At 56.0% G+C, this 23,984-nt stretch overlaps 1 protein-coding gene across 2 annotated transcripts; it reads right to left on the bottom strand.

Annotated features, from left to right (window-relative positions):
* Positions 1-523: 523 nt before the first annotated feature.
* Positions 524-20,715, bottom strand: DGCR8 (DGCR8 microprocessor complex subunit). Of its 2 annotated transcripts, XM_082640116.1 has the most exons (15): positions 20,580-20,715; positions 16,446-16,727; positions 15,028-16,028; positions 14,430-14,589; positions 12,463-12,605; positions 12,019-12,301; positions 10,542-10,739; positions 10,283-10,384; positions 9,626-9,724; positions 8,298-8,380; positions 3,391-3,491; positions 3,043-3,149; positions 2,004-2,131; positions 957-1,070; positions 524-662 (listed from the first exon to the last, which is right to left on the bottom strand). In XM_082640116.1, the coding sequence occupies exons 3-15, from the start codon at positions 15,745-15,747 to the stop codon at positions 579-581; spliced, it is 2,322 nt and encodes a 773-aa protein (XP_082496242.1). In that variant the 5' UTR covers positions 15,748-16,028; positions 16,446-16,727; positions 20,580-20,715; the 3' UTR covers positions 524-578. The 2 variants fall into 2 exon arrangements, with proteins under 2 accessions (XP_082496242.1, XP_082496241.1); XM_082640115.1 differs by lacking the exon at positions 16,446-16,727.
* Between the last annotated feature and the right edge of the window lie 3,269 nt (positions 20,716-23,984).

Raw genomic sequence — 23,984 nt, 5'->3', positions numbered from 1 at the left:
CACAGGCAATGTATTTCAAGGCAAAGAATGATCACCTTGGTGGTTTGCCTACAGCCTCTGAAAAATAGTTCTGATACTAAGTTGTGTTTATTTTAAACCAAAGAGGTCTGAAATACTCCTTCCTAACTATAACTTTTTTAGAGAAAAAAGGAAAACCCAGGAAGCAGGGAAGGGGATGGGGTGCCAGCGTGCACCGTCTGGCCAGGTCCCTACGGTGCCCGCAGGAGCCCCAGGCGCAGGGCTTTCTCATTTCATGTCATCCAACTATCATTTCTTGTCAGCGCCTGTTACATACTAAAATTCATGAAAACCTTCATAACACCAGTCTGCAGCATGTCCACACAAGCAGAGGTCCCCGGCGACCTCCCACCTCTCTGTGTCCACCTGTGTGGCAGGCTGAGTCGATGCTTTAACATGGCCACCCAGACCTGTGGGTGGCCCCCAAGGAAGAGCTGCGTGGACCTGGCTGTCAGACACGCAGTGGCGGGGGACCATGGACTGGAGACCCGGGGCTGCAGAGTGAGGGCAGGTCTCCCCCGCAGCGGAGCTGGCAGCCCCTGAGCCCGGACCACCAGCCATCACACGTCCACAGTGCACAGGGGCTCGCCGCCAGGCTGCGCAGATGCCACAATGGACATCTTGGGCTTCTTCCGCGTCTCCTCCTGGAAGAACAGCCAAGGTCAGGGATGGAGGCGACATGGGAACCTGCAGCCCAACCTCGGTGAAAGGCTGGTGGCGGGGCTGCAGAATGTGCGCGATCGCAGGGCACCACATGCTGGCACTTCTGTGGGCACCAAGATGCATGCCCGGGAGTGGAGGGTCAAGGAGGTCACAGCCACCAGGAATTTGAAGCTGCCCCGACAAGCCCTACGGGGACCCCTCATCAGCGCACAGGAGGCCAGGGCCACCAGCTCTCCAGCACTGCCACAGCCCGAGGGCATGCGGGCAGGCCTCACCCTCTCCTCCGCCAGCCTCCGCATCTCCTCCTGCAGTTTGCTCAGGATGTGCAGGTTGGGCTTGTTCTTCCGGGCAAACTGCTGCAGCTCGATCACACTCTTGTCCGACGTCTCCTGGGGAGCAGAGCCCGCTCGCAGGACCGTCTGGGGCCACCCCTCCCTTAACCCGCCTGGCTGGCTGCCTGCCGGCTGTCCCCACTTCTAACACTGCCTCCTGCGTGGGGTGCTCCCCCGGCCCCCTTGGCCTCTGACATAGCCACTGGCCAGGCACTCGACATGCCCAGAGCCCTCAGGCAGGAGCGACCAGGACACAGCCTCAGGGGACAGCACACTGCAGGACAGGACTTGCCCCGGCACTGCGGCCCCTGGGAGCCTGTGGGGCCCAGATGCTGAGCTCCCTGCAGGCCCGTCCAGGGTGAAGAAGCCGTATCTGAGGATGCCTGCTGACCGTGGGTGCCACACTCCCCTGCCTCTGGAAGGATCCCTCGCCCGCCAGCTCCAGGGGGCTCCCACCATGGGCCCAAGCAGGCTTTCTCCCCTCACTCACAGCCCAGCACGATTCACAGAAGTAGAGCACAGACCCGAAGGCAGAGGCTCAGCAATGCAGGGCCAAGCACTTCGGGGCCCAGTGTCCCCTCCCCTCACCCACCCTGTCAGGCCAAGAGCAAGGAGCTCTTCACAGACAGCCTGGGGGTCACCACCCAGTCCCCACCTTCCACACCCACCACTCACTGGGGTGCTGGTGACCCAGACCGTTTCTGTAAACGTCAGGGGAAAAAAAATCAACATAAACCTCGCTTCCCTGTACTTCTCTCCACCCCAAACACAAAAACCTAAGGGTACTGGCTAAAATCTTGAGATCTTGGCCCAAAGAGCAGAAACAAAACAGATGACACATGGGCTGTTTAAAGTTGGTGGCCAGGGAGAGCTGTCTGTGTGTGGTCTGCTCACTCTCCCTCTAGCCCCAGCCCGCACCCCATCCCCTCCCCATGCAGCCAGAGCCCGACTCTGCCCCCGGCCCCCTGTGCCAGCGGGGGGCCCCATTACCTGTTTGACCATCTTGCTGCTTTCACGGCCGTACATGCGCAGCAAGGACCCCCAGTTCTTGACGTGTGGGTGCAGCAGCTGAAGGATCTTCTGAGAAGCTAACTGTTTCCCGACTCGCTTATTCTTGCCTGAGAGGAAACGTAGAGAGAGGGAGTCACAGATACCAGCCATCCACAGGGCCACCTCGTCCAGACAGGGGTACTCCCGACGGGAGGGGGCAGAAGGCGCAGCCGCTGCACTGGGCACAGCACCTCAGCCCTGCCCGTCCTGCAGAACAGCCCATCAGAAGTTCGGGGAGGTCATGACACACCCAAGGCCATAACTTATAAGGCCTCCCGGCCCCCAGCCCACATCTGCCAACACAGAGGATGCACCTGCAGGGCAGACACGGGGGTAGGGGAGCATCCAGAGGGCATCCTGTGCTGGGGACGTTTCTAGATGGAGAGAAGGTGGGGCCAGGGTGCAGAATAGGCCTGGAGAGCAGCAAGGGCCTCTGGCTCAGATGGGGGATCTATCCTATGCCCTGCCCACCTGCTCAGGGCTGGTCTCAGCAAGGAATGGTGTCTGCAGGGCACGGGGCACACCCAGGGCCTGCTTGGTCATGACCGTCTCACTTACCCAGTGCTGGTCTGTGTTTACAGTAGTTACACAAAGTTTCTTTTCAAGTAAGGTTATATCCAAACACCAGATTAGGTGAAGAGCACAGGTGGTGCCCAGCAACAGCAGAGGGCCCTGCGGGGGGGGGCTCTGTTGCTGTCTTAGGAGGCTCCTGCTCCCTTTACAGGGACTGAGGGCTGGACAGGGGCAGCGGTGGCAGCCGCTGGGGAGCAACACAGCCCAGCCAAAATGACCAGCCCAGGGACGGGACACCCACAGCTGTACTCGGGCCAGCTGTGACTCAGATGTGGACATGAGATGCTGCGGGCACAACCGTGGGCAGTCAGCATACAGCTGAGGCTCGGCTGATGCCAGGGCAGTGGTCCCTGGGATCACTGAAAGCCTGTGTGTGGGTATACTGGGGGAGGGGTGTGTGTCTTACACCAGCCGCGCACTGTGTGCTTGCCACACGCCATGACATATTCACTCTTCTGGTTTTTACCAGGAACCACTTCAAACTTGATGGAGGTGTCCCCCATCCCATGGTTTCTGTAGGAGAAAACAGACAGTAGGTGACATCAGCTGAGGGGAAGGAAATGCCTGCTTCCAGAGAGCCCTCCAAGGGCCCATCAAGACAGCACCAACCCTTCTCCCCAAACCGCTGCTCCGCCCAAGAGGAGGGACTCTCCCACCACACGCCATCCGGCCCCTTGGGTGTAAGGGTGCTGGGCACCCAAGAGAGGCCCCCATGCCCGATGGCCAGGGAAGCACCCCACCCCGACCCCCTTACCTTTTAAGGCACTCATGGAGGATCTGGTAGGGAGATAGCAGTCCAGCCTTGCTGGTCAGCTCGTAGACTCGCGAGTCCTCAATACTGATGTGGTTAAAATACTACAAAATGAAGCAGCCGGTCATAGTGCTGGCCACTCCCGCGGCCCCGTGAAGCGGCTCCCGTGCTGCCGCCTCCCCCAGGGGCCTCCTGCCCCCACCACTACCTCTCGGAGACATTGCACCCCACATCCCACACCTCCCCACCCAGATGCCCGAGACACAAACGAGGAATGGCAAGGGCCAGGCTGCCTGCCCGCTGGCCTGGGGAGCCCATCCTGAATCAGAGGCTGATCAGACGACCGGTCAGAAGTCTAAAGACACACAACCTTCGGAGAAAAGCTTGAAAACCATCATAAGTGAGGTTATAGAAGAGAGAAAGTGACCAGACACAGCAGAACAGAAACTTGACCAAGGTTCTTAAGAGGCGATGCCCAACTGGTTCAGGGAGAAAAAGGAAGCTGGTGACAGGGGCATCGCCAGCCCAGAGGTGGCTCTGACCCCATGGCCCCCAGCTCCCACTCAGGAGTGTGGCCCCCTTCCCGGGTCGGCCATAACACAGAACCACATGCTCCTTTGAGGCCTCTCAGGGAGGTCCCTTCCCAGACTGTCCAGCTCCTAGGGCCCTGGGTGTCCCTCGGCTTGTGGCAGCATCAACCCCAGCCCTGCCCTCTTCGTACAGAAGCCTTGGAACCGGCTGCTCCGGCAGGGAGGGGGCTTCCTCCCCACCCAGCATCAGGAGGCCCTGGTTCCAGCAAGCAGGAAATCATCCCCCTCTGAGCACAACCCCGCCCCCCCAGAACCTCAATGGGTCCGCCAGCCAGAGGCACCCCGAGCCCCTTAGTCAGGGTGTCTGCGGAGGCGTCGCTGTGTGAGCCAGGCTGCTCAGACCCCTGGCCACGAGGGATGAACCCAACCCCCAGCACCACCCCTCCCCGGGCACTGGGGGAGGCAGAGGACAAGGCTGGAAGTCCAACCTCTGACTACATTATGGTTCCCCTGGCAACCAACCCCCATCCTCGGGGCTTCCAAAATTCACCTCCTGAACATGAACTCAGGCATAGTTGAAGGGGTTAGAATAGAACGTTCCCTTCACTTCTATCAACTGGAACTATTTCAGGAACTGGAGACAAAAACCAAACGTTAATTTAGTTACTACGTTAGAAGGTCCCACCAGGAACCAAGGACAAAGACCAAACGTGTATTTTATATCACAATATCACAAACACATACACACCTAACAGCCCCAAAATACATGAAACAAAACCTGACAAGTGAAGGGAGCAATAAACAATTCAACAGTAACAGCTGGGGACTCAACACCAGTCCAGACAGAACAGAAGACCCACCAAGAACGAGAACAGCAAACCCCACACCAGCTCAACCCAAAGACGCCTGTTCACTCCACTCAGAAACACACAATGCACATCCTCTCAGGCGGTCACAACACAAGCCTCAATAAACTTAAAAGGACTGACTGAAATCACAAAAACCATGTTTTTGAACCACAATGGAATTAAGTTAGAAATCAATAACCAAAGGAAATCTGCGAGATTCACAAATATATGAAAAGTAAATGCTCCTAAAATAACCGCTGGTTTAAAGAAAAAAATTACAAGAGAAATTAGGAAAATACCTTGAGACAAATGACAAAAGAAACACAACATATGTTAAAGCAAAATTATGGGATGCAAAGTAGTACACAGAAGAAAATTTATAGCTGTAAACTCCATACTTAAAAAGAAGACCCCAAATCAATACCTTAATCTTAAGACACTAGAAAAAGAAGAACAAACTAAACCCAAGGCTGGCAGAAAAAAATAATAATAAAGGCAAGAGCAGAAGTAAATAGAGAATAAAAAACCAATAGGAAAAAATCAACAAAACCAGAAGTTGGATATTTGAAAAGACAAACAACATTGACAAACCTTTAGTCAGACCGACCAAGAGAAAGGAAAGACTCAAACTGCTAAAAATCAGGAATAAGGGACTTCCCTGGTGGCGCAGTGGTTAAGAATCCACCTGCTGGGCTTCCCTGGTGGCGCAGTGGTTGAGAGTCCGCCTGCCGATGCAGGGAACACGGGTTCGTGCCCCGGTCCGGGATGATCCCACATGCTGCGGAACGGCTGGGCCCGTGAGCCATGGCCGCTGGGCCTGCGCGTCTGGAGCCTGTGCTCCGCAATTGGAGTGGCCACAACAGTGAGAGGCCCGCGTACCGCAAAAAAAACCCAAAAAACAAAAAAAGAATCCACCTGCTAATGCAGGAGACATGGGTTCGAGCCCTGGTCCAGGGAGATCCCACATGCCGCAGAGCAACTAAGCCCATGCGCCACAACTACTGAGCCTGTGCTCTAGAGCCCGCGTGCCACAAGTGCTGAAGCCCACGTGCCTAGAGCCCTGTGCTCCGTAACAAGAGAAGCCACCGCAATGAGAAACTTGCGCACCCCAATGAAGAGCAGCCCCCGCTGGCTGCAACTAGAGAAAGCCTGCGCGCAGCAATGAAGACACAATGCAGCCAAAAATAAAAATAAATAAATTTATTTTAAAAAAAGTTTAAACAAAAGGATCATAACGGAATACTATGAATGTGTATTTGCCAATAAATTAGATAACCTAGATCAAGTGGGAAAACTCCTAGGGAGACAGAAAATCCCAAAAGTGGCTCAAGAAGGAGTAGAAAATCTGAAGATGTATAACAAGTAAAAAGATTGAATCAGTAAATAAATAACTTCAAAACCAAGCAAAGTCTAGGCTCAGACTGTTTCACTGGTGAATTCTATCAAGTGCTTAAAAAATTAATACTGGGACTTCCCGGGTGATCCAGTGGTTAAGTATCTGCCTTCCAATGCAGGGGACGTGTGTTTGATCCCTGGTCAGGGAACTAAGATCCCACATGCCGCGGAGCAACTAAGACCGTGTGCTGAAACCACAGAGCCTGCACGCCACAACTAGAGGAGCCTGTGTGCTGCAACGAAGACCCAGTGCAGCCAATGAATGAATGAATGAATGAATGAATGAATATTGTGCTTGCATGGTATATCTTTTTTTTTTGGCTGCGTTGGGTCTTCGTTGCTGCGGGCTTTCTCTAGTTGTGGCAAGCGGGGGCTACTCTTCATTGCAGCGTGCGGGCTTCTCATTGCAGTGGCTTCTCTTATGGTGGAGCACGGGCTCTGGGCTCTAGGCTCACAGGCTTCAGCAGTTGTGGCACACAGGCTCAGTAGTTGTGGCGCAGGGCTTAGTTGCTCCACGGCATGTGGGATCTTCCTGGACCAGGGCTCGCACCCATGTCTCCTGCATTGGCAGGCGGATTCTTAACCACTGTACCACCAAGGAAGCGTGTGGTATACCTTCAAAAAAAAAAAATTATGGGCTTCCCTGGTGGCGCAGTGGTTGGGAGTCCACCTGCCGATGCAGGGGACACAGATTCGTGCCCCGGTCCGGGAGGGTCCCGCATGCCGTGGGGCGGCTGGGCACATGAGCCATGGCCGCTGGGCCTGCGCGTCCGGAGCCTGTGCTCCGCAAAGGGAGAGGCCACAACAGTGAGAGGCCCGTGTACCACAAAGAAAAAAAAAAAAATTAATACAAATCCTTCGCAAACTATTCCACACAATGAAAGAGGAAGCAACACTTCCCAACTCATTCTATGAGGCAAGTATTACCCTGATACCAACACCGACACCACGAGAAAAGAAAATACAGAACAGTATCCCTTATAAGTACAGCTGCAAAAATCCTTAATAAATACCAGTGAGCCAAACCCATCAATGCATAAAAATGATTATACACCACGACTGAGTGGGATTTATCCCAGGAATGCAAGGTTTTTTTTACCATTCAAAAGTCAATGAGGGCCTCCCTGGTGGCGCAGTGGTTGAGAGTCCGCCTGCCGATGCAGGGGATACGGGTTCGTGCCCCGGTCTGGGAGGATCCCATATGCCGCGGAGCGGCTGGGCCCGTGAGCCATGGCCGCTGAGCCTGCGCATCCGGAGCCTGTGCTCCGCCACGGGAGAGGCCACAACAGTGAGAGGCCCGCGTACGAGAAAAAAAAAAAAAAAAAAAAAAAAAAAAAAAAAGTCAATGAAACACCCCCCCACATCAGTAAAGTCAAAGACAAAAACCGCGAGATCATCTCAACAGAAACAGAAAAAACAAAATCCAACACCCATTCCTGACAAAAACCATCAACAAACCAGGAGTGGAAGAAACGTCCTCAATCTGATAATACTCACAGCTCACATAACACGTGAAGTGGAAGAGGCCAGTCGCAAAAGAACATACATCGTATGATTCCACAGACAGAAGACGTCAGAATTGGCAAATCCAGGGACAGAAAGTAGATGAGTGGCTGTTGGGGGTTGAGGGGCTGGGAACGGGGAGAATGGGGGTAGCTGCTAATGGGGACAGAGTTTTTTTTTGGAGTGATGAAAATATTCTGAATGTATAAAAATCCACTATACTGTGTAGTTTAAAAGGGAAAAATTTATGGTTATAAAAAAGAATGCATTCTTCAGAGTGAGAAGCCCTTGCTACAAATAACCATAGGACCATATTTACCCAAAAAACTTTACAGATAGTTTTAAATGGTTCTTAACATAAAGAACAATCTAGCTTTTGCAGCCTCTGCCTCAAAGGCTCACTCCACTTTGGATCTGCTGTCAGCGGAGCATGGCTTCCTTCCGAAACATTTACCCACAGCTTCTCACGACCCTCGGCAAGACACAAGGACAGAAATCTCTGACAAGAACGTTTTCTCTGCTTGCAAAGACAAGCAGGTCTCCTCTTTGATGAAGTACAAGAGACGGAGCACCTGGCACCTGGGCGATTAAACCCGAGCACAGCCTGACACCAGGGTGGGCTCACGACCCTCACCTCCAGCTCCTCGCTGTCTTTGGGCTTCTCCTCAGAGGTCTGTTTAACAAAGTCCGGGATGAGGATTTCCAACGTGGCCCGGGCTATGGAAAGAGGAACACTGAGGGTGAGGGGGGGGTCCCCACGGCCGAGGGAGCCTGGGCCCCGGGGACAGAGCCCCAAGGGCCTGCAGGTGAGGCACGGGCAGAGGGTGTGGTGGGGAGCAGCAGTTGGGCCAAAAGGACACTCTGGGGAGGCGCCTGCAAGCCTGAGCGCAGGGGTGGCAGGAAGCCAAGTGCAGGCACCCCATGAACAGGGGTGCAAAACGAAGAGCTTGTGGAGAGGAGCATGGGGTGGGGGTGGGAGGCAAGGCACCACGAGGATGGCCCCACCCACTATGGGACCTTCACAGGCTTCTGCCCCGAGACCCCAGGAACACCCCACTTGTGAAGCAGGAAGAGCCTTTGGAGAGAATCTCTCTAAAAATGGACAGGAGGCCTCCTGGGGACCAGGCAGAGCTTGTGAGCCCAGCATAGCTTCACACGGGGTCAGTCAGACTGTAAGGTGGGGTCCCATCACCCTCGGCATTCGCCACCAGAAGAGAGCAAGGCCCAGGGGCACTCTGAGCCCCGGAGCACAGACACTCCACCAACCCAAGACTCGGTGAGACTGCGATAAACGCTCCACACTCTGTAAGGGGCAGAGCTGCTCTGAAGACAGTGCGGCGATGGGGGTGTCAGGGCCCGGGGTGCATCCATCACGAGCCTGCGATGTGGTCCACTCCCCAGAAGAGGCCAAATAACCCTGGTGCTGGGGCTAAGTGGCTTCTGGAAAAGCATGCCAACAAGAAGTGCTGGGAATATAGCCAGCAGCAGGCCACGGGCAGGAGGAACATCAGATTTCCACCAAAAACCACCAGCTTTCCCAAGGGCCTGCTTGGCTGTGTTCCAGGAGTGGCAGTCCCAAGTCTGGAGCTGGAAGGACTTAGAAAATGGTCCTCATGGACATCAAAACCACCTGAGGAAGATGCCACCTGTTCTCCTTCTCAGCACACCCCTGCCTTGCTGGGTTTAAACAGACGGTGCCCTGGGCTCAGGCAGCACAGAGCAACCAGCATCTGTGAGCGCTGGGGACAGGGCGGGAGGCACTGGCCAGCCAACTGAGTGGAAAAGGGCCTTCTACTTTCATTTCTCACGTTTTACTTTTTCTATTTGAATCTTTTTCAGTGAGTACATAATTTTAAAAGATCCAAGTAGATGATTATATATATAAAACAGACTTGCCCCAACCACAGCCTTCCCTAGCCATTGGTGGGCCAACACGAGTCTGACACTAAGCAGGCACATTACCAGCTTTATTCTTCGCAAGTTTTTTGCTGCTTGCCGTTCCAGATCCATAGGTCACACCATCGATGGTCACCGAGGCACCAAAAGGCTCACTTGGGTTCTCTTAAAATTAAAATTACCATTTTAAAACACACTTGCCAAGACGTTAAAAGCATACGTGCACACACACAATCTGCTCACACTGACAAGACAGACGAGGTGGGGGTAGGGCTGCTGCTGGAAGGCAGAGGCCTGGGGAGGGTCCCTGAGGCATTGGGATGGGGCTGAGGGACAGTCAGCAGGCAGAGACCATGGCCAGGAAGTCGAGGGGGACAGGGACCAACGTCTGAGAAAGATGGACGGAGGAGTGCAAGGGGTGGGATGCAGACATTGTGAGCCAGAGCAGCAGGAAGACGATGGCGGACGCTGAGCTTCTGGTTTTCACTAAGGAGTGATGCGGGCAGCCAGAGGACGGCTGGTGGCCATTGCAGGGCTGCAGCCCCACCACCCTCGGAGGTGCAGTGGGAAGGGGGTGTGGGGAGGTGACCATCTGATCCCCCTCGACCTCCCCTCTCGTTCCTACCCAGCAGAGGGGACTGACAGTCAGCTCCCGCCTCCCCAGCGGTGACCCCAGTGACGTGCTTGATGCTTTAGGAGTGAGATGGGGAAGGTCACACTCACCACATTCAAAGAAGTTGTACACAGGGCGGACCTTGAGGACGCGCTGCATGTACTCGTGCAGGATGCAGACCTCCGACTTCCCATTGGGGTTGATGACAAACTCTGTGACAAGAGGGGCCATCTCAGCAACAGCGGGGGCCACAGCGACCACACCCCAGCCCGTGGGGAGAGGACCTTTGCGCCGCAGGGCAGACACAGGTCGATGCAGCACCCGTGCAGCACACAGCCCAGGAACATCAGACCTGCGAGTCCCGCTCACCTTTCTTCGTGGGCGCGTCCTGCACAGACAGAGTGATGAGCTTCTGATTGGCCGGCAGGATGGGCCTCTCTGACTCAGCCTGTTTTCGCTTCATTTCTCGGTTGAACTGCCGACGCTCAGCCCATGTCCTGAACTTCTTCACGGTAACTTGCTCGAAGTCAAAGCGCTTCTCCAAGTAGTTCCGAAACTCCTCGAGGTCTATATGGGATTCACCAGAGACCCAAGTCACAGGTGGAGGTCACGCCCTCCACCCGGTGAGCAGGGCAGGTCCCAGCCACACAATACCCCCTTCCCCTTTCCTCTCCAAGGGCGAGGGAAGTAAAGAATCACGTCCTTTCATTCTGCCAGCTCTTATTACCCTGCGAGGTCCCCTAGGGACAAATTTCTGGCATGTCCTTTAGTTTATTTAGAGCAAAAATAAGAATACAAAAATAAACAAACAAAAAGGAACCTAAAAAAAAAAAAAAGCCAACCACAACCAGCCTTTGGGACCTTTCTCCCCATACGGAAACAGGTGCCGGACGGCCAGCAGCAGCCGAGGCACCACGTGCCCACCGTGGCCGCCCCCAGGCCCTGCAGCAAACAGGCAGCTCAGGGCCATGGCACTCGTCCCACCTCTCCCCCAGGACCCCAGGGCTTCCCATCAGCCTTGCTGGCGCCCTGCTTGCACCCCTCCTCCCACCCAGGCAAATGCCTGAGATTCCACGTGAGCTACAGGACAACGTGCTTGCACACTTAGTGACAAACCAAAACCACATAGTTCTTTACACAGGAGTGCAGAGAAGGGAGTCTGGAAACAAGCGCCATGAGGTCAGAGGTGGGAGGCAGGTGTTTTCAGAAAAGTAGGAGCACACTCAGGTGTGTCCTGCGTGTGCGGAAGGACGGTGTGAAGAGGCAGACCGTCAAGTTAGAGTCTTATAGGAAGGGCTCCCTTCCAGCTGGGTCCCGAGAACAGCCCACCCGCTGACAGAGCTGGCTGGGACAGGGAGCTAGACACCATTGTCCCCTTCCTCAGCAGCAGCCCCAGCCCCTCACATGCAGGAGTTCCCAGACAGGCTAGGCAGTAGCACAGAATGAGAGACCCCGAAAATGCATGGGGGCTAAGACAGCCTTCCATCACGGAAGAGATGCAGGAGGGACAGGGAGGAACTCCCCACACCTGAGAGCAACTGAGGGTCTGAGAAGGGGGCGGCATCCACACCACGTGGTGGAGACACACTATGCGCACTGGTACACCAGGACTCCATGCGAGCATGTCCCATTTTCATGAAAAGCAAGACTTGAGGAAAGATCGCAAACATGACAAGAGAAAAAGGCCATCTGCAGGGCAGCACCGGTGTGCGGGTCGGGAGAAAGAGGTCAGCAGGCAGAATCTCCTAAGCTTGGGGAGACGGCCTCTCCAGCCATACGGGAGTGGACAGGCAAGCACGGACAGGTCCCTTCCTCCTCAGGGACCAAGTTCACTCTGGAAACTTACCAACTGATTCATCTTTGCACACTTCCACCTTGGCCTTCACTTGCCCCAGGGCCCCGGGGGCGGCCTCGGCCGCCAGTGGGTCCTTCTCATCTGGGGGCCCCAAGTCAACCCCCAAGGAGTCGGGCTCTTCCAGGGGAAGCTCCAGCTCTGCAGATCGGCTCAGGGGCTTGGCAGGAGACACCTCCCCACAGGGGGCAAGCTCGCTGTTTTGCTCCCTTTCCTCATTGTCTTTCATTTTCTTGTAATGCAGACAGGGGATGCTACTCAGAGGAGGGTCATGTTTCTGTGGACAGTGAAATTGCAACACAGATTACAAGGATGGCCCCAAAAGTCTGAACGTCCGATGCCTTTCACCTGCCTATCTGGCTGCAATGCAACGTGGGCAGACATGCATGCTCCTCCTGCAACTTACGAGACTAAATTCACGACAGATACGTCCCCTACCCGTATGCTTCCTGTTCCCAAGAAGTATGGCCTGGACCAGGTGACCACCCGAGACTCTCGGTGCAGGTACACGGGGACTCCGGAGTTATGGAACGTCATGATCCACCCGTCCGGCAGTGGTTCTGTAGGTGGACGGCCACGACCTGCACAGAAGACAAGAATACTCTGCAATCACTTGAAGACACTTGTAACTGAGTAAGAACTGTCAGGACGTTTCCAAAGTTACAACCCGTGTCAGAAACAATAGCAAGGTGGACCCAACGTTACAGAGAACCTCTAAAAAGTAGGAGTGGGGGAACATCCCGCCCTCCACTAGAGAAAGCCCCACCCAGCCCCACCTGCAAAACTCTGCTCTCCCTCTGCTGCTGTGCCTGTCCCTCTTGGGTGTGACTCACAGGCTCCAAGTCCCTCCGTGCAGCAGGAAGCTGTCCACCCTGCTAACTGCTATACTCCCCAGCCTAGAACGGCACAGGCACACCACGGAGCCCAGAGCAGGGTTCTGCAAGACACAGGGCCTCGCCACAGCTCTGCCTCCACGGCTGGCAAGCACCGTGGACACTGACTCCCCGCCCGCCTCCCACAGGTATGGCCAGAGGCACCGCAGGGCCTGGGTAGCCTTCGCTAGTAACTGCACATCTGTGGATCACTGCTCCCTGTGGCCAGGTGACAAGCCTGTGCTGTTCGAGCTGCCACTGACAGCCCTGGCTGCTGAAAAAAGCACATGGCAAAGACTTAAGTAAAACTTATTTTTCTTACAGGTATTGGGAACAAGTTAAAAATTCAGAAACGGAAGTGAAAAACCAAGTGAAGTCTAAAAAGACACATACGAGATGAAAACAGCACCAGCTACTCTTACAGAAAAGGGAATGACACCCTTGTGCCAGGTCTGACACCCACACGTGGCCGACACCAGCAGACACCTGTGTCAGGACGGTCCTGGGAGGGAATGTGAGGTTGGACATGCACAGACCCCCTCAGGCACCCCCATGCCCACCGCGGGCTGGGCTGGGAGCTGTCTGCAACCAGCTATGGGCTAAGTAAGGAGAAGGAGGCACTCACACAGCTTAAGCTGAGCACATCATGGGACAAGGCATGTCTGCGATAGTGAGCTGTCAGAGAGTTGGCCCAGGTGCCCGGAGAGCTTGCGTGCATCTCATAGTCTGTTACTGTTCCTGTTGCGGCCCACTTGGCAGAGGCGCGGCCCAGCACTGCCAACATGTCCGCTCCGCAGCCAGGAGACTGTACGTCGGCCACCCTCGGTTTCCTCCCATCAAGCTGGCCACCTGCGCTGGTGCTCAGCAGAAGATGTAACCTGTGTGCCTGAGTCCTGTGTCCCTCCAGCCCCTTTCCATCGCCCACCTGACACTTCCACCTAGACACTGAGAGGCGCCTCCAGGCCAAGACAGAAACAGACACGGAGCCCCCTCAGACCTCTCCACGTCAGCAGGGGGGCTGCACGGGCCAGCTCTTGGCGACCTGACTGTTCCCCACTGCGTCTCCGACCCCTCCACCTCTACCCACTCAAAGTGCAGGAGTCACAGGTGCACTGCGAGCCGTGCTTTCAGACCAGACTGTGGAACGAGTCTTGCTTGCTTCCAGTGGCTCCGACACTTGGCACAGAATCTAGAACCCAGACTGCAACCATCACCAGCCACCGTGCCGAGCAACCGCCTCTGGGCCCAGCATCCATACCCCTGGATGCCCCCTCCCCAGGGATCTGCCCAGCCCCCTCAGGAGGCCTCTCCCCGCCACGCCGCACAAGCCCAGCTGCTCTGGTTTCCAGAGCATCTGCACCACCTGCAGCTGGGCCATCATGCATCTGGGTGTGTCCTCACATCTTGTCTGTTTCCTGTCACTAGACAGGGCCCTCCTGGCCTCAGAAGCACAACTGCTGCCTGACACCAAGGGCTCTCACGCCTGTACGTGCAAAGCCCCGTGAACACTCGCTACTTCCTGGCCCGACTTACTTTTGAGCACTGTTTTAATCTTGGTCATCATTGGCTGCACACTTGTCTCTCCATCTGACGGGTGGTCGCTGTCTCCTCCATATTTCTCCTCCATCCGCCTCTTTTTGGGAGCACAGAGGCCCTCTTCCAGCAGAGCATCAACATCGTTGTCAAAATCATCCTGCAAAATATGCTGTTCAGACACCACAGCCCCCCGGTGCCCTCCAGGCAAGTGTCACAGTGTCAATGACAACGACACAGAAAGGAGGTGCTCTCAGGGGCCTAGGTGTGCCTCTATGTTGCGTGATCATCTGAAAAACAAATGGAATGAAACCGCCAGCTGAAGCACACGCTCAGGCAGGTGCCCGTGCCACCAGGGAGCATGGCCAGCAGCTCCTTCCAACTCAGTTGGGACAAGGGTACGAGGCAGACCTGTCAGCCAAACTTTTCATTAGCAAAGTTTGAAAACCTGGACTCCTTTCTCTTTTCACATTTACGTTTCCACCTCCTGTGGGTGTTCCTTCCTCTGCAACATCAGCTTTACAGAGATACTGCAATTCCCAAATACCTCTCTTTGGGTTTTGCTAAGAGTGCTCCAAAGGAGGGGACACCGACATACCTCGTAGGAGAACTTCAAGGCCTCTTCGTCCACTCTGTCTCTCTGCACGATCGCTTTAGCCGTGAGCCCGCCTGCTCCTTCTTCATCTAGCTCCAAATTGTCAGTAAAATCTTCTAACTCATCCAGCACTGCGTACTCCACTCTCTTTTCCTGATCCAGCTCATTCTCCTCATCCTTCTTATCCGCACTCTCACCCCCTATGCCTACCCCGTTACCAACACTCCCGCCAAAGGGACAAGCATGCACGTCTCCACTGACAGGGCTAAGGGCCAGACCGCACTCTGCCCGCGCGTCGCGCTCCGCTCCCGTGTACAGCACCTTCCTGTCCTTACTCCTGCAGCTCTCGGTAAAGCTCACGCTAATCTTTACATCCTTAAGCAACTTAAGGTCAGGGGAGAACTTCCGGACCGCAGGTGCGTGCCGGGCGGTGCGCGGGCTGTGGCCACTACAGTTCGGGTCTACGAGGAGGCGGGCCTTAGAGAAGGATCCTTTGGAGAGAAGAGAAGCTCCGTAGAAGTTGAGCGGGTCCTCAGCAGGGGGTTCGGCCTGTCCATCACCACCAGAGCCAACGTCCATTACCTCTGCATCACTGGACGTTTGCAGGGGAGGTGGTGGAGACTGTCCACGGGGCAGCGCTCGGAGGGGGCAAGCTTGGTTCTCCATCACCGCTCCTCCTGCGGGCTCACGCGGGAGAGGAGAGGGGCTCTCACATGTCTCCATAGTAAAAGTGGTTAAGACTATTTTAAAAGACCAGAGTTTTAAAAAACCTTACATAAATCTATACAGCTAACATGCACAAGTCCGTCGAGACCCGGGTGCCGTCCTGCCCGCGCTGCACACGCTGGCGGCTTAGTCAAGCTGGCCACATTGCTCTTTTCATTAATGTAGACAGCTTTTAGAACCACTGCCTCAATTATTGGAAATCACAATGCACTCAGCTTAAATGACTGACGACTAAGCGAGTCTGTCCTCAAGCCGGAGGGGCACCCGTCTTCCTCCACCTGCAAAGAGACGTAAAGGCATCGTCAAAACGCAACAGAGCCCTCCGCGTCCTGGTACCAAGAGCCCAGTGCTATTGACAGCGCAGTGAAAACTTAAAAGAATGCTGCCCCAAAAGAGAATCTTCTATGCTTTAAAACAATTGAACTTTACTTTTTTCTTCAGAACCTAAATTGTACCTTAAGTCCCAAATTAAATACTTTATTAATTGTCCACTGTAATTCCAACTTGAGAAGCACAAAAACCATATATTTAGGCTCAAAAAGGATTAAAAAAAAAATCCTCCACTAAACTTCACCGCAGCACCCCCTAACTCAGTTTACAAGGCAAGCCAGCATGCAATGCAAGGCTGCCCTTTCCAGAACACACAGAAGGTGTGCGGATTCCCTCCAGCACCAGAGCGACATGGATCCACTCACCTGCGAGGGCCGGGTCAGTCAGAGGGCAAGCGGGAGACCCTCGGCTCAACTCTGCGGCACTAGGGCCAGGGGCTCTGTCACCCGGGACCCTGGGGCACGTGGATGGGGACAGTGATGCAGCGGGCTGGGGGAGCCAGAGGTGGCGTGGTTCTGTTCCCGGGAGAGGTAGGGGTGGTGGCCGCAGGGAAGGGAGCCCAGCCAGGGTGGGTCGGGGGAGCCGCAGGAGACAGCTGGAGCCAAGGCACAGGGAGTCCTGGGAGCCGCCCGGAGCCTGGCTCCATCCTGGGGGGCAACAAGAAGCCACCGGGAGTGAAGGGACCCTCAGGCCACAATTCAGTCCCTACTCGAGAAGGGAGGCCAACAGCTGCGCCAGGCATGGTGCCCGCGCCCTCGAGAACAGCAGAGACACAGAGTTGACCGCACTGCTGAGTGGGCAGAAGTGGAGAGCTGGGACAAGGGGGCCCTGACGACCAACGAGGCCTCTCCTCGCAGGGACAGTCAAGCAGGGCCTGCAGAGGAGGGCGCCCTGAGCCTCTGGGCAGACCCGGCCAATGGGGCTGAGGCCGCCAGGACACATCAGCCAGGCGGTCACCCAAACCGCAGGAGAGGCCGCCCAGAGAGGGAATGCAGACCAAGAAGAGGGCTGAGGACGCAACTCTGGAGAAGCACAACGGAAGGGAAGACACAAGGCTGAGAAGGCAGGGCAGGGGGCCGTCCAAACACAGGGGCCTGCAGGAGGGAGGGCACCCACCAGAGCAGAAGCACAAGCATGTGCAGACACGCACGCATGTGCTCACATGTACACCCCCACACCGTGCAGACACACGCACAAACATGCCATGTGCACGCGGATGCAGACACATGTGCGTGCCCACACCCACTCGGGGCAGCTTGCTGGTTGCAGACAGAACAGGAAACGGCAGACACCACATGTTTAAGAAGTTTAGGGACAGAAGTGAAGGGACAGAGCATGGTGGTTGAACTTTGAAGGGGACATAACATAAAAACCAGAGACTTGTTTAGATTTGATTAATTCATCCAACAACTACCCAAAGACTACCTATTCTGATGGGGGCACTACCATGAACTACAGGGCAACGACCACTGACTGTCAATCTATTTCCTAGATTCTAAGATGTCTTCACATTTCTGATTTCAGTGGGAATTTAACATAATACCTCCCCCACAGGTATGTCTGTCAAAGGTGCTCAGGACCAAGGAAACATAGCACACAAATGATGACAGACTCAGAACCGCAGTGATCGCTGAGGAGGCTGTAGCCAGACACACGCGAGGAACACTGAGTGGAGTAGGGCCAGTCTCCTGGCACCAAGAAAGATCATTTCAGAGAAGGACAGAAGGTCAGCATACCCAGTGCTACAGAACACAGATGTGACCAGGACCAAACCCCTCGGCACCAGGCAGGTCTGCAGAGACCCTAGCAAGAGCCAACTCGTGATTCTGGGGCTGAAAAGGCTAACATGAAGAGATGTGAGGAGACGGGGGGCACTGAAGACACACTCAGCACAGGACGGGGACACCTGCTACCAAGTTCAAAGGCTAAGAGCAGCACAAAGCCAGGATGAGAATGATAAAAACTGAAGAATGGAAGCCTTGAAGAGCTGCAGAGTGGAGTCTCCAAGGAGCCGTGGAGAGTGTGGTCCTTGGAGCTCAGGGAAGCTGCCCAGCCCCAGGGGCAGCAGCTCATGCTGAGGGCTCCACAGCAGGCCATCCTAAGCAAGCTCCTTACCATCCCTGTTGCCTGTCGGTACCTATCAATACCTTCCAGGTGGTACACACATACCATTTTAGATGCTGAGGACATGAGACAGACAAAACCCCTGGCCACAGAGCTCACATTTTAGCAGAGAGACTGACAAGTAACAACTAAGAAAAACTGAGAACCGTTCAAGAAAAAACAAAGCAAGGAGTTGGGGAAGGGGAGGCAGCTTCAAAACGGGTGGGCAGGAAAGGCCTCACAGCCAACGTCCACCTGAAGGTAGAGGAGTGGGCCGGGTGGGTAGCTGGGGTGGGAGGTGGGGACATTCCAGGCAACAGCGAGAAGAGCAAAGGCCTCCGGGTAGGAGCATGGGGTGGCAGGTGACAGCAGTATGCCCGGTGGGGAGAGAGGAGGCCGGGTCAATGAGGGCAAGGGAGAGCAGGACTCTGGCTCTTATCTTGAGAGATGGGCCACTGGACAGGAGGGTCCAAGCGGTGAGGTCACATGATCCAAGGTGAGCAGTGGCAACCAACCCTCAGGCAAGCCCTGCTCTAAGCACTTTAGGTACTGTCACTCACCAGCTCTCACACAGCACTGTGAGAAAAAGTTAAGGATAGAGAAATGAAGCAACTTGTTCGAGGTCGCACAGCTAGAGAGTGGTGGAGCTGCTTTACCACCCAGGTAAGCTGGCTCCAGTCTGTACTGCCTCGGGATTACAGTCTTGCAGTTTAAAAGAACCACTGTAGGTCCAGAAAAACCCCAGGTGGGTGGACAGTAGGAGGAGCAAGGGGGAGAGCAAAGAAAAGGATAAAGAGGCTCACCGAGAGCTTGGACCAGCATGTCACGCTGGAGGTGGTGAGAAACTGTCCTGAGGGTTGCATGGAGGCCTAGGAGTGACTCCATACTCAAGGACAGAGGTGTCACACGCAGAGGTGGTGAAGGCAGCATGGGGAGTGTTTGGGGTGAGTGAAGATCACAGTTTAGGTTTACACATGGCTACTTGGCATCAAAGTAACACGTGGGGATGTGGAAGAGGCAGCCACAGGCATTAGGCTGCAGCTCAGAAGGGAGGCAAGGTCTGGAGATGGAGATGCAGATGTCAAGGAAAGATGTTATTAAAGCCAGGAGACTGGACGAGATCACCAAGGAGTAGAGGGCAGCTCCAACCTGAAGCCGAGACTGGGCAAACCAGTCAGACTCACTTTCCTACCCCCAAGGTCACGGTTAGATTATAAAACCCCTGGGAAGTGCCCTGCACAGTGGCTGGCCACAAAGGGCTCAAAGGGTGGCTCTCCTGCCATCGGCCTCACTACTGCTTCAGCTGACTGCACACACGGATACAAACTTTGCTTGCCAAGTGGACCATAAGCCAGCAGCAGACTTGCAGCAGGCTCCCCTGGATCCCGACACAGGGTAAAACCAAGACGCTTGGACAGTGCCCTTCACTGGAGTCCGCTTGCTGGGCTGGCATGAAGGTGCCGTCTGTGATGGTCCAGCGCTGTGGCTCCTGCCTTTCGCTCAAGCCTCTCGGCGCTGCAGCCTCCCGCCCAACCCAGCAGCAGTATGACCTCATCCCGTCCTTTTGTCATCCTCCATCGGCCTCACATCCCGCACTTACAGGCGGCACTGCCGACTGGCCATTCACTCCCTCTGGTGGGTGACCGCCTGTGGCAGGGTTTGGCCCACTCTACCACCGCCAGGAAACAGGATCCCCGCCTAGCGGTTGGCCTGGCACAGTCCCCAGCCCCAGAATGGACTGTCGTGCACCGGGTAACAAGGTACATGCAAGCATGCAAACGACAAATCAAGTTCCTACCCTGAGGAACCCAAGTCCATCGGACGACACCTGACAGGTACCACTGTCAACAGGTTGCCACCTTCCACTCATTTCTATCATAGTCATTGTTACGACAAAACCACATCCTGATCACCTACGTGACACTCAGTCCGTGAGCATTTGGTGAAGACGGGCGACTTCTCAGATTTCCCAAACTGTGTTATACCCGGCAGGGTCCTGGGCGAGCACCGCCCCTGTTGGTACCTTTCCCGCCTGAAAGCCATCTACGGCTTCGGGCCCGCGGGACGAGGGGCCTCCTCACACCCCGGTGTCTGCCCGGGCGGAAAGCGACCTGCGCGGCGCCCCCAGGCCCGGGGCCCGCCGCCGCCCCCGGCCCCAGCTCAGACTCCGGCCCCGGCTGGCCCCCCGCCCACGCTCCGAGGCCCGTGGCCATGATGCTTCACAAAGGCCGGGACTCGGAGAGGCCAGGCCCGCGCCCCCCCGCCCGCCGACCCCGGCCCGCGGCCTCGGCCCGGGAGGGAGGGAGGGGAAGGGCGCGCCTCACGCAGGCCGCAGCGCCGCCCGCCCGCCCGCCCGCCCGCTCGGCCGCGGGGCGCCCCTCGCGCCCCGCACCTACCTCCGGCGCCCGCGGCCGGCGCGAGCTGCCCGCAGCCCAACTGCAGCGGAGACCCCTACTGCCCGGCCGCCGCCGCCGCCGCCACCGCCCTCCAGAAGGGCCGCGCGGGCGCTCTCCAGTCGGCGGGACCCGCCTGCCGCGCGGGGCGAGCGGAGGGCGGACCTTAGCGCGCGCGGCCAATCCTGCGCGCGGCCGCCCCGCATTGGGGGAACCGCAGAGCGGGCTGCAGAGGCAGCCAATCGGCGGCGCACGGCGCTCCCGGCCACGGCGCGCGGCCCAATGGTGCGGCCACGTGGGCGGGACCAGGCGCTGAGGCCGCGGCCGCGCTAACGGTCGCCGCTGGGGCGGGGCTCGTGGCGCGGAGGACGGCGGCCGCGATGGGCGCCGGGAACGGGGAGCGCGGGTGACGCCGGGAACGAGGGAGCGCGGAGGACGCCGGGAACCAGGAGTAGAGGGTGCCTCTCCGGTGTGGACGGTGAGGACGAGACCGTACACATAGAGACATCACCCGTTTTCCATTTAAAAGCATTAAACGTAACCACTAGGGGGAAAAAAACAAGTGTGCGCAAGTGTCTGGCACTTTTCCATTTGCTGATCCTGCGCGAGGAGCCTTGACAAAGGTGCTGAGCCGTGGAGCAGGGACCGCTCTTGCTGAGGCGGGAATTCCCAGGAACGCCGGGAACACGCTCTCCCGTCGGCAGCCGGCACGGTGGCTGCTGCAGACAAAAGCCAGGGGTGCTAGACAGAGGGCAAAAAATGAGAAACAGACGGGGGTTGTCAGTTTGGCAGAGTTGCAGAGTTCCCACCCGCCCCAGACTCTCACTACTGCAAAGTGAATACAGTGATTTTTCAAGAAATAACCTGGGAGACCCCTTCACCAGGTGACCAAAGGTGCACACGACCAACATCAGAGGATGCACTTGAAAGACGTGTGTTGCTTTGTGTGTTAATGATGCCTCGATAAAAATGAAAAAAAGCACCAGTAAAGTGTCGTATGGAGGGCTTCCTGAGAGGGACATGTATCCACATTAAAGCCCCAAAGGCAAAACCTGAATGTAATCGTGGAGAACGATCCAGCAAACCCATAGGAGGGCCCTTCTACCCAAAAAATGGGCCAGTGCTTTTCAGAAAGTATCAGAATTGTTCAAGTCAAAGACTGAGGAGCTGTCTTGGACTGAAGGAGAGACAACTAAGTGGGATGAGGGGTCTGAACTCAGACAAGGGTTATTACCAGGACAGTTGGTAAAATTCAGAAAAGGTCAATGCTAATTTCATGGTTGTAATACAAGGTTACTGTGGTTAGGTAAAGTGTTACAGTCGGGAGGAATTGGGCAAAGGATATTGGATTCTTTGTTCTATTTTTTCAAGTTTGTAGCAAGTTGAAATCACTTCCTAAAAGAAAGCGGGGCAGGGGTGCTGCAGGTGACTAAGCTGGAGGCCTACCCAGGCCCTTCCCTCCCTGCCTGCCCCCCTGCTTGTCAGGCTGCGCCAGGGGACAGCACCAGGAACCCCAGTGGACACTGAGCCCTGTAAGGGTCTGGCTCCTGGACTCAGCCAGCTGCTGACCTTGTCCAGTGCAGTCAGAGCCCATGGGAACCCTCAGCACACCACCCTCCAACTAGCCACCTCGCCACGCTTTGTTGCTTGGTGAGGTGGGGGCCCCGCCTACCCCAGTCAGACCTGAGACCTCAGCCCTGCACACTACAGCCAACTTCCATTCGGCCTGGCACCAACCGGGTGATGGGCAAGGACCTTACCACGGGACCTCCCCACCATCCCCACCTGGCTCCAGCCTTGGAGTCACAAAGATCCACACCTGGAAGTTGGAACTCCGGCCCAAGCTGGGGGAGGAAACTTTTCCCTCTGGAGAGCCTGGATGATGCCATCTGCTGGCAGATGAGACCAAAAGATGGGAATGATGGACCCGGGGTGGGGGGAGTCTGTGGGCAGAAGGCCAGGAGCCAGGCCCAGTGGGATTAGACCCAAGGTCCCCTGTGTCCCTGGGCTGGCCATGTGTGCTCGTAGACATGCCTCTGCCTCGCTCAGCTCCACGCCTCCAGCCTCTGTGCCTGCATACCTCCGCTTGGCCATCCTGGAGCCGGAGAACAGAAGCAGCTCATCTGGGAATGGGCAGAGTCTCCTCTGCCCAGAAGAGACCCGTGTTGGGGACTCGGGGATCAGATGCATCTGGTGACAGGCACAGAGGCCTTTCTGGGCATGTCAAAAGCAATTCTAGGAGACGGCTTCCCAGGGTCCCGAACCCACCTACAGCACCGACCTCACTTCCAGACACTGGCCTGAGCCAATGGGGCCTGGGAAGGGCCAGCACTGTCATCCTCAGCTCTAACATCTACCTGGCCTGGGCATCAGGATACAGGGGTAGACAAGAGAGGAAAGGTCCCGACATCCTGGAGCTCTTGTTCTGACAGGGAGACATACAAGAAACAGTCAATCAAAATGCACAGCACATCAAACAGCGCTTTCTGTTACAGAGCAAAGCAGAGCAGGGACCAAGGGAGAGAAGACTGCCTTAGACAGGTCGACTGCCCGGGACTTCAGCAAAGACCTGCGGGACATGACGGGGAGTGCAGTTTGGGTGGCTGGGGAAGGAGCCCTTCAGGCAGAGGGGACAGTGAGAGCAAAGGCCCTGGAGCAGGAGCAGTGGCAAGAGCCAGGGCAAGTGAGGCGAAGGCAGGGGTGCCAGGCAGCAGGGTGAGCTGGGTGTGGCAGGACCCCGAGGACCACCTCGCCCTCATCCTCTTCCCTCCTGGCCTCGTGGCTCTGCCTCCCCACCCACCTGGGGACTGAGGGACTGTTACTGTGTCTCCCCAAGCCTCAGTTTCCTTGTGTGTAAAGCAAGGTCACAATTTTTTAATCTTGCTTGGGCTGCCATAACAAAGTACAACAAGTGAGGGGCTTAAACAACAAAAATTTATTCTCACAGTTCTGGAGGCTGGACGTCTGAGGGCAGGGTGTCACAGGGCCCTGCTCCCTCTGAGGGCTCCAGGGGAGGACGTGCCCCGGCCTCTCTCCCAGCTTCTGGGGTTCCTTGGCATGAGGCAGCCCAGCTCCAGTCTTCACAGGCATCTGCCTGGGTGCCTGTCTGTCCCTGTGTCCACGTTTCCCCCTTTTTATAAGGACACCACTCATATTGGATTAGGGCCACCCTAATGATCCCATTTTATTCTGATTACCTCTGGAAAGACCCTAACAAGGTCACATTCTGAGGTACTGGTTGCTGGGGTCCAACATATCTTTTGGAGGGCACACAACTCGGCCCATAACAATAGAAACAAGTCTTGGGCTGCCCCTTCCTCAGGGGCTCCAAGCTGCCAGGGAGCCCAGGGCAGGCAGGGGCAGAGGGGACCATGACAAGTGTGGGGAAGCTTTTCCTGTGCAGGCCCG

Source organism: Mesoplodon mirus, assembly GCF_964341445.2.
Source record: "Mesoplodon mirus genome assembly, chromosome: 13".
Taxonomy (NCBI): domain Eukaryota; kingdom Metazoa; phylum Chordata; class Mammalia; order Artiodactyla; family Ziphiidae; genus Mesoplodon; species Mesoplodon mirus.
Note: the sequence above shows the minus strand (reverse complement) of the source record. Positions and strands in the feature narration are given on the sequence as shown.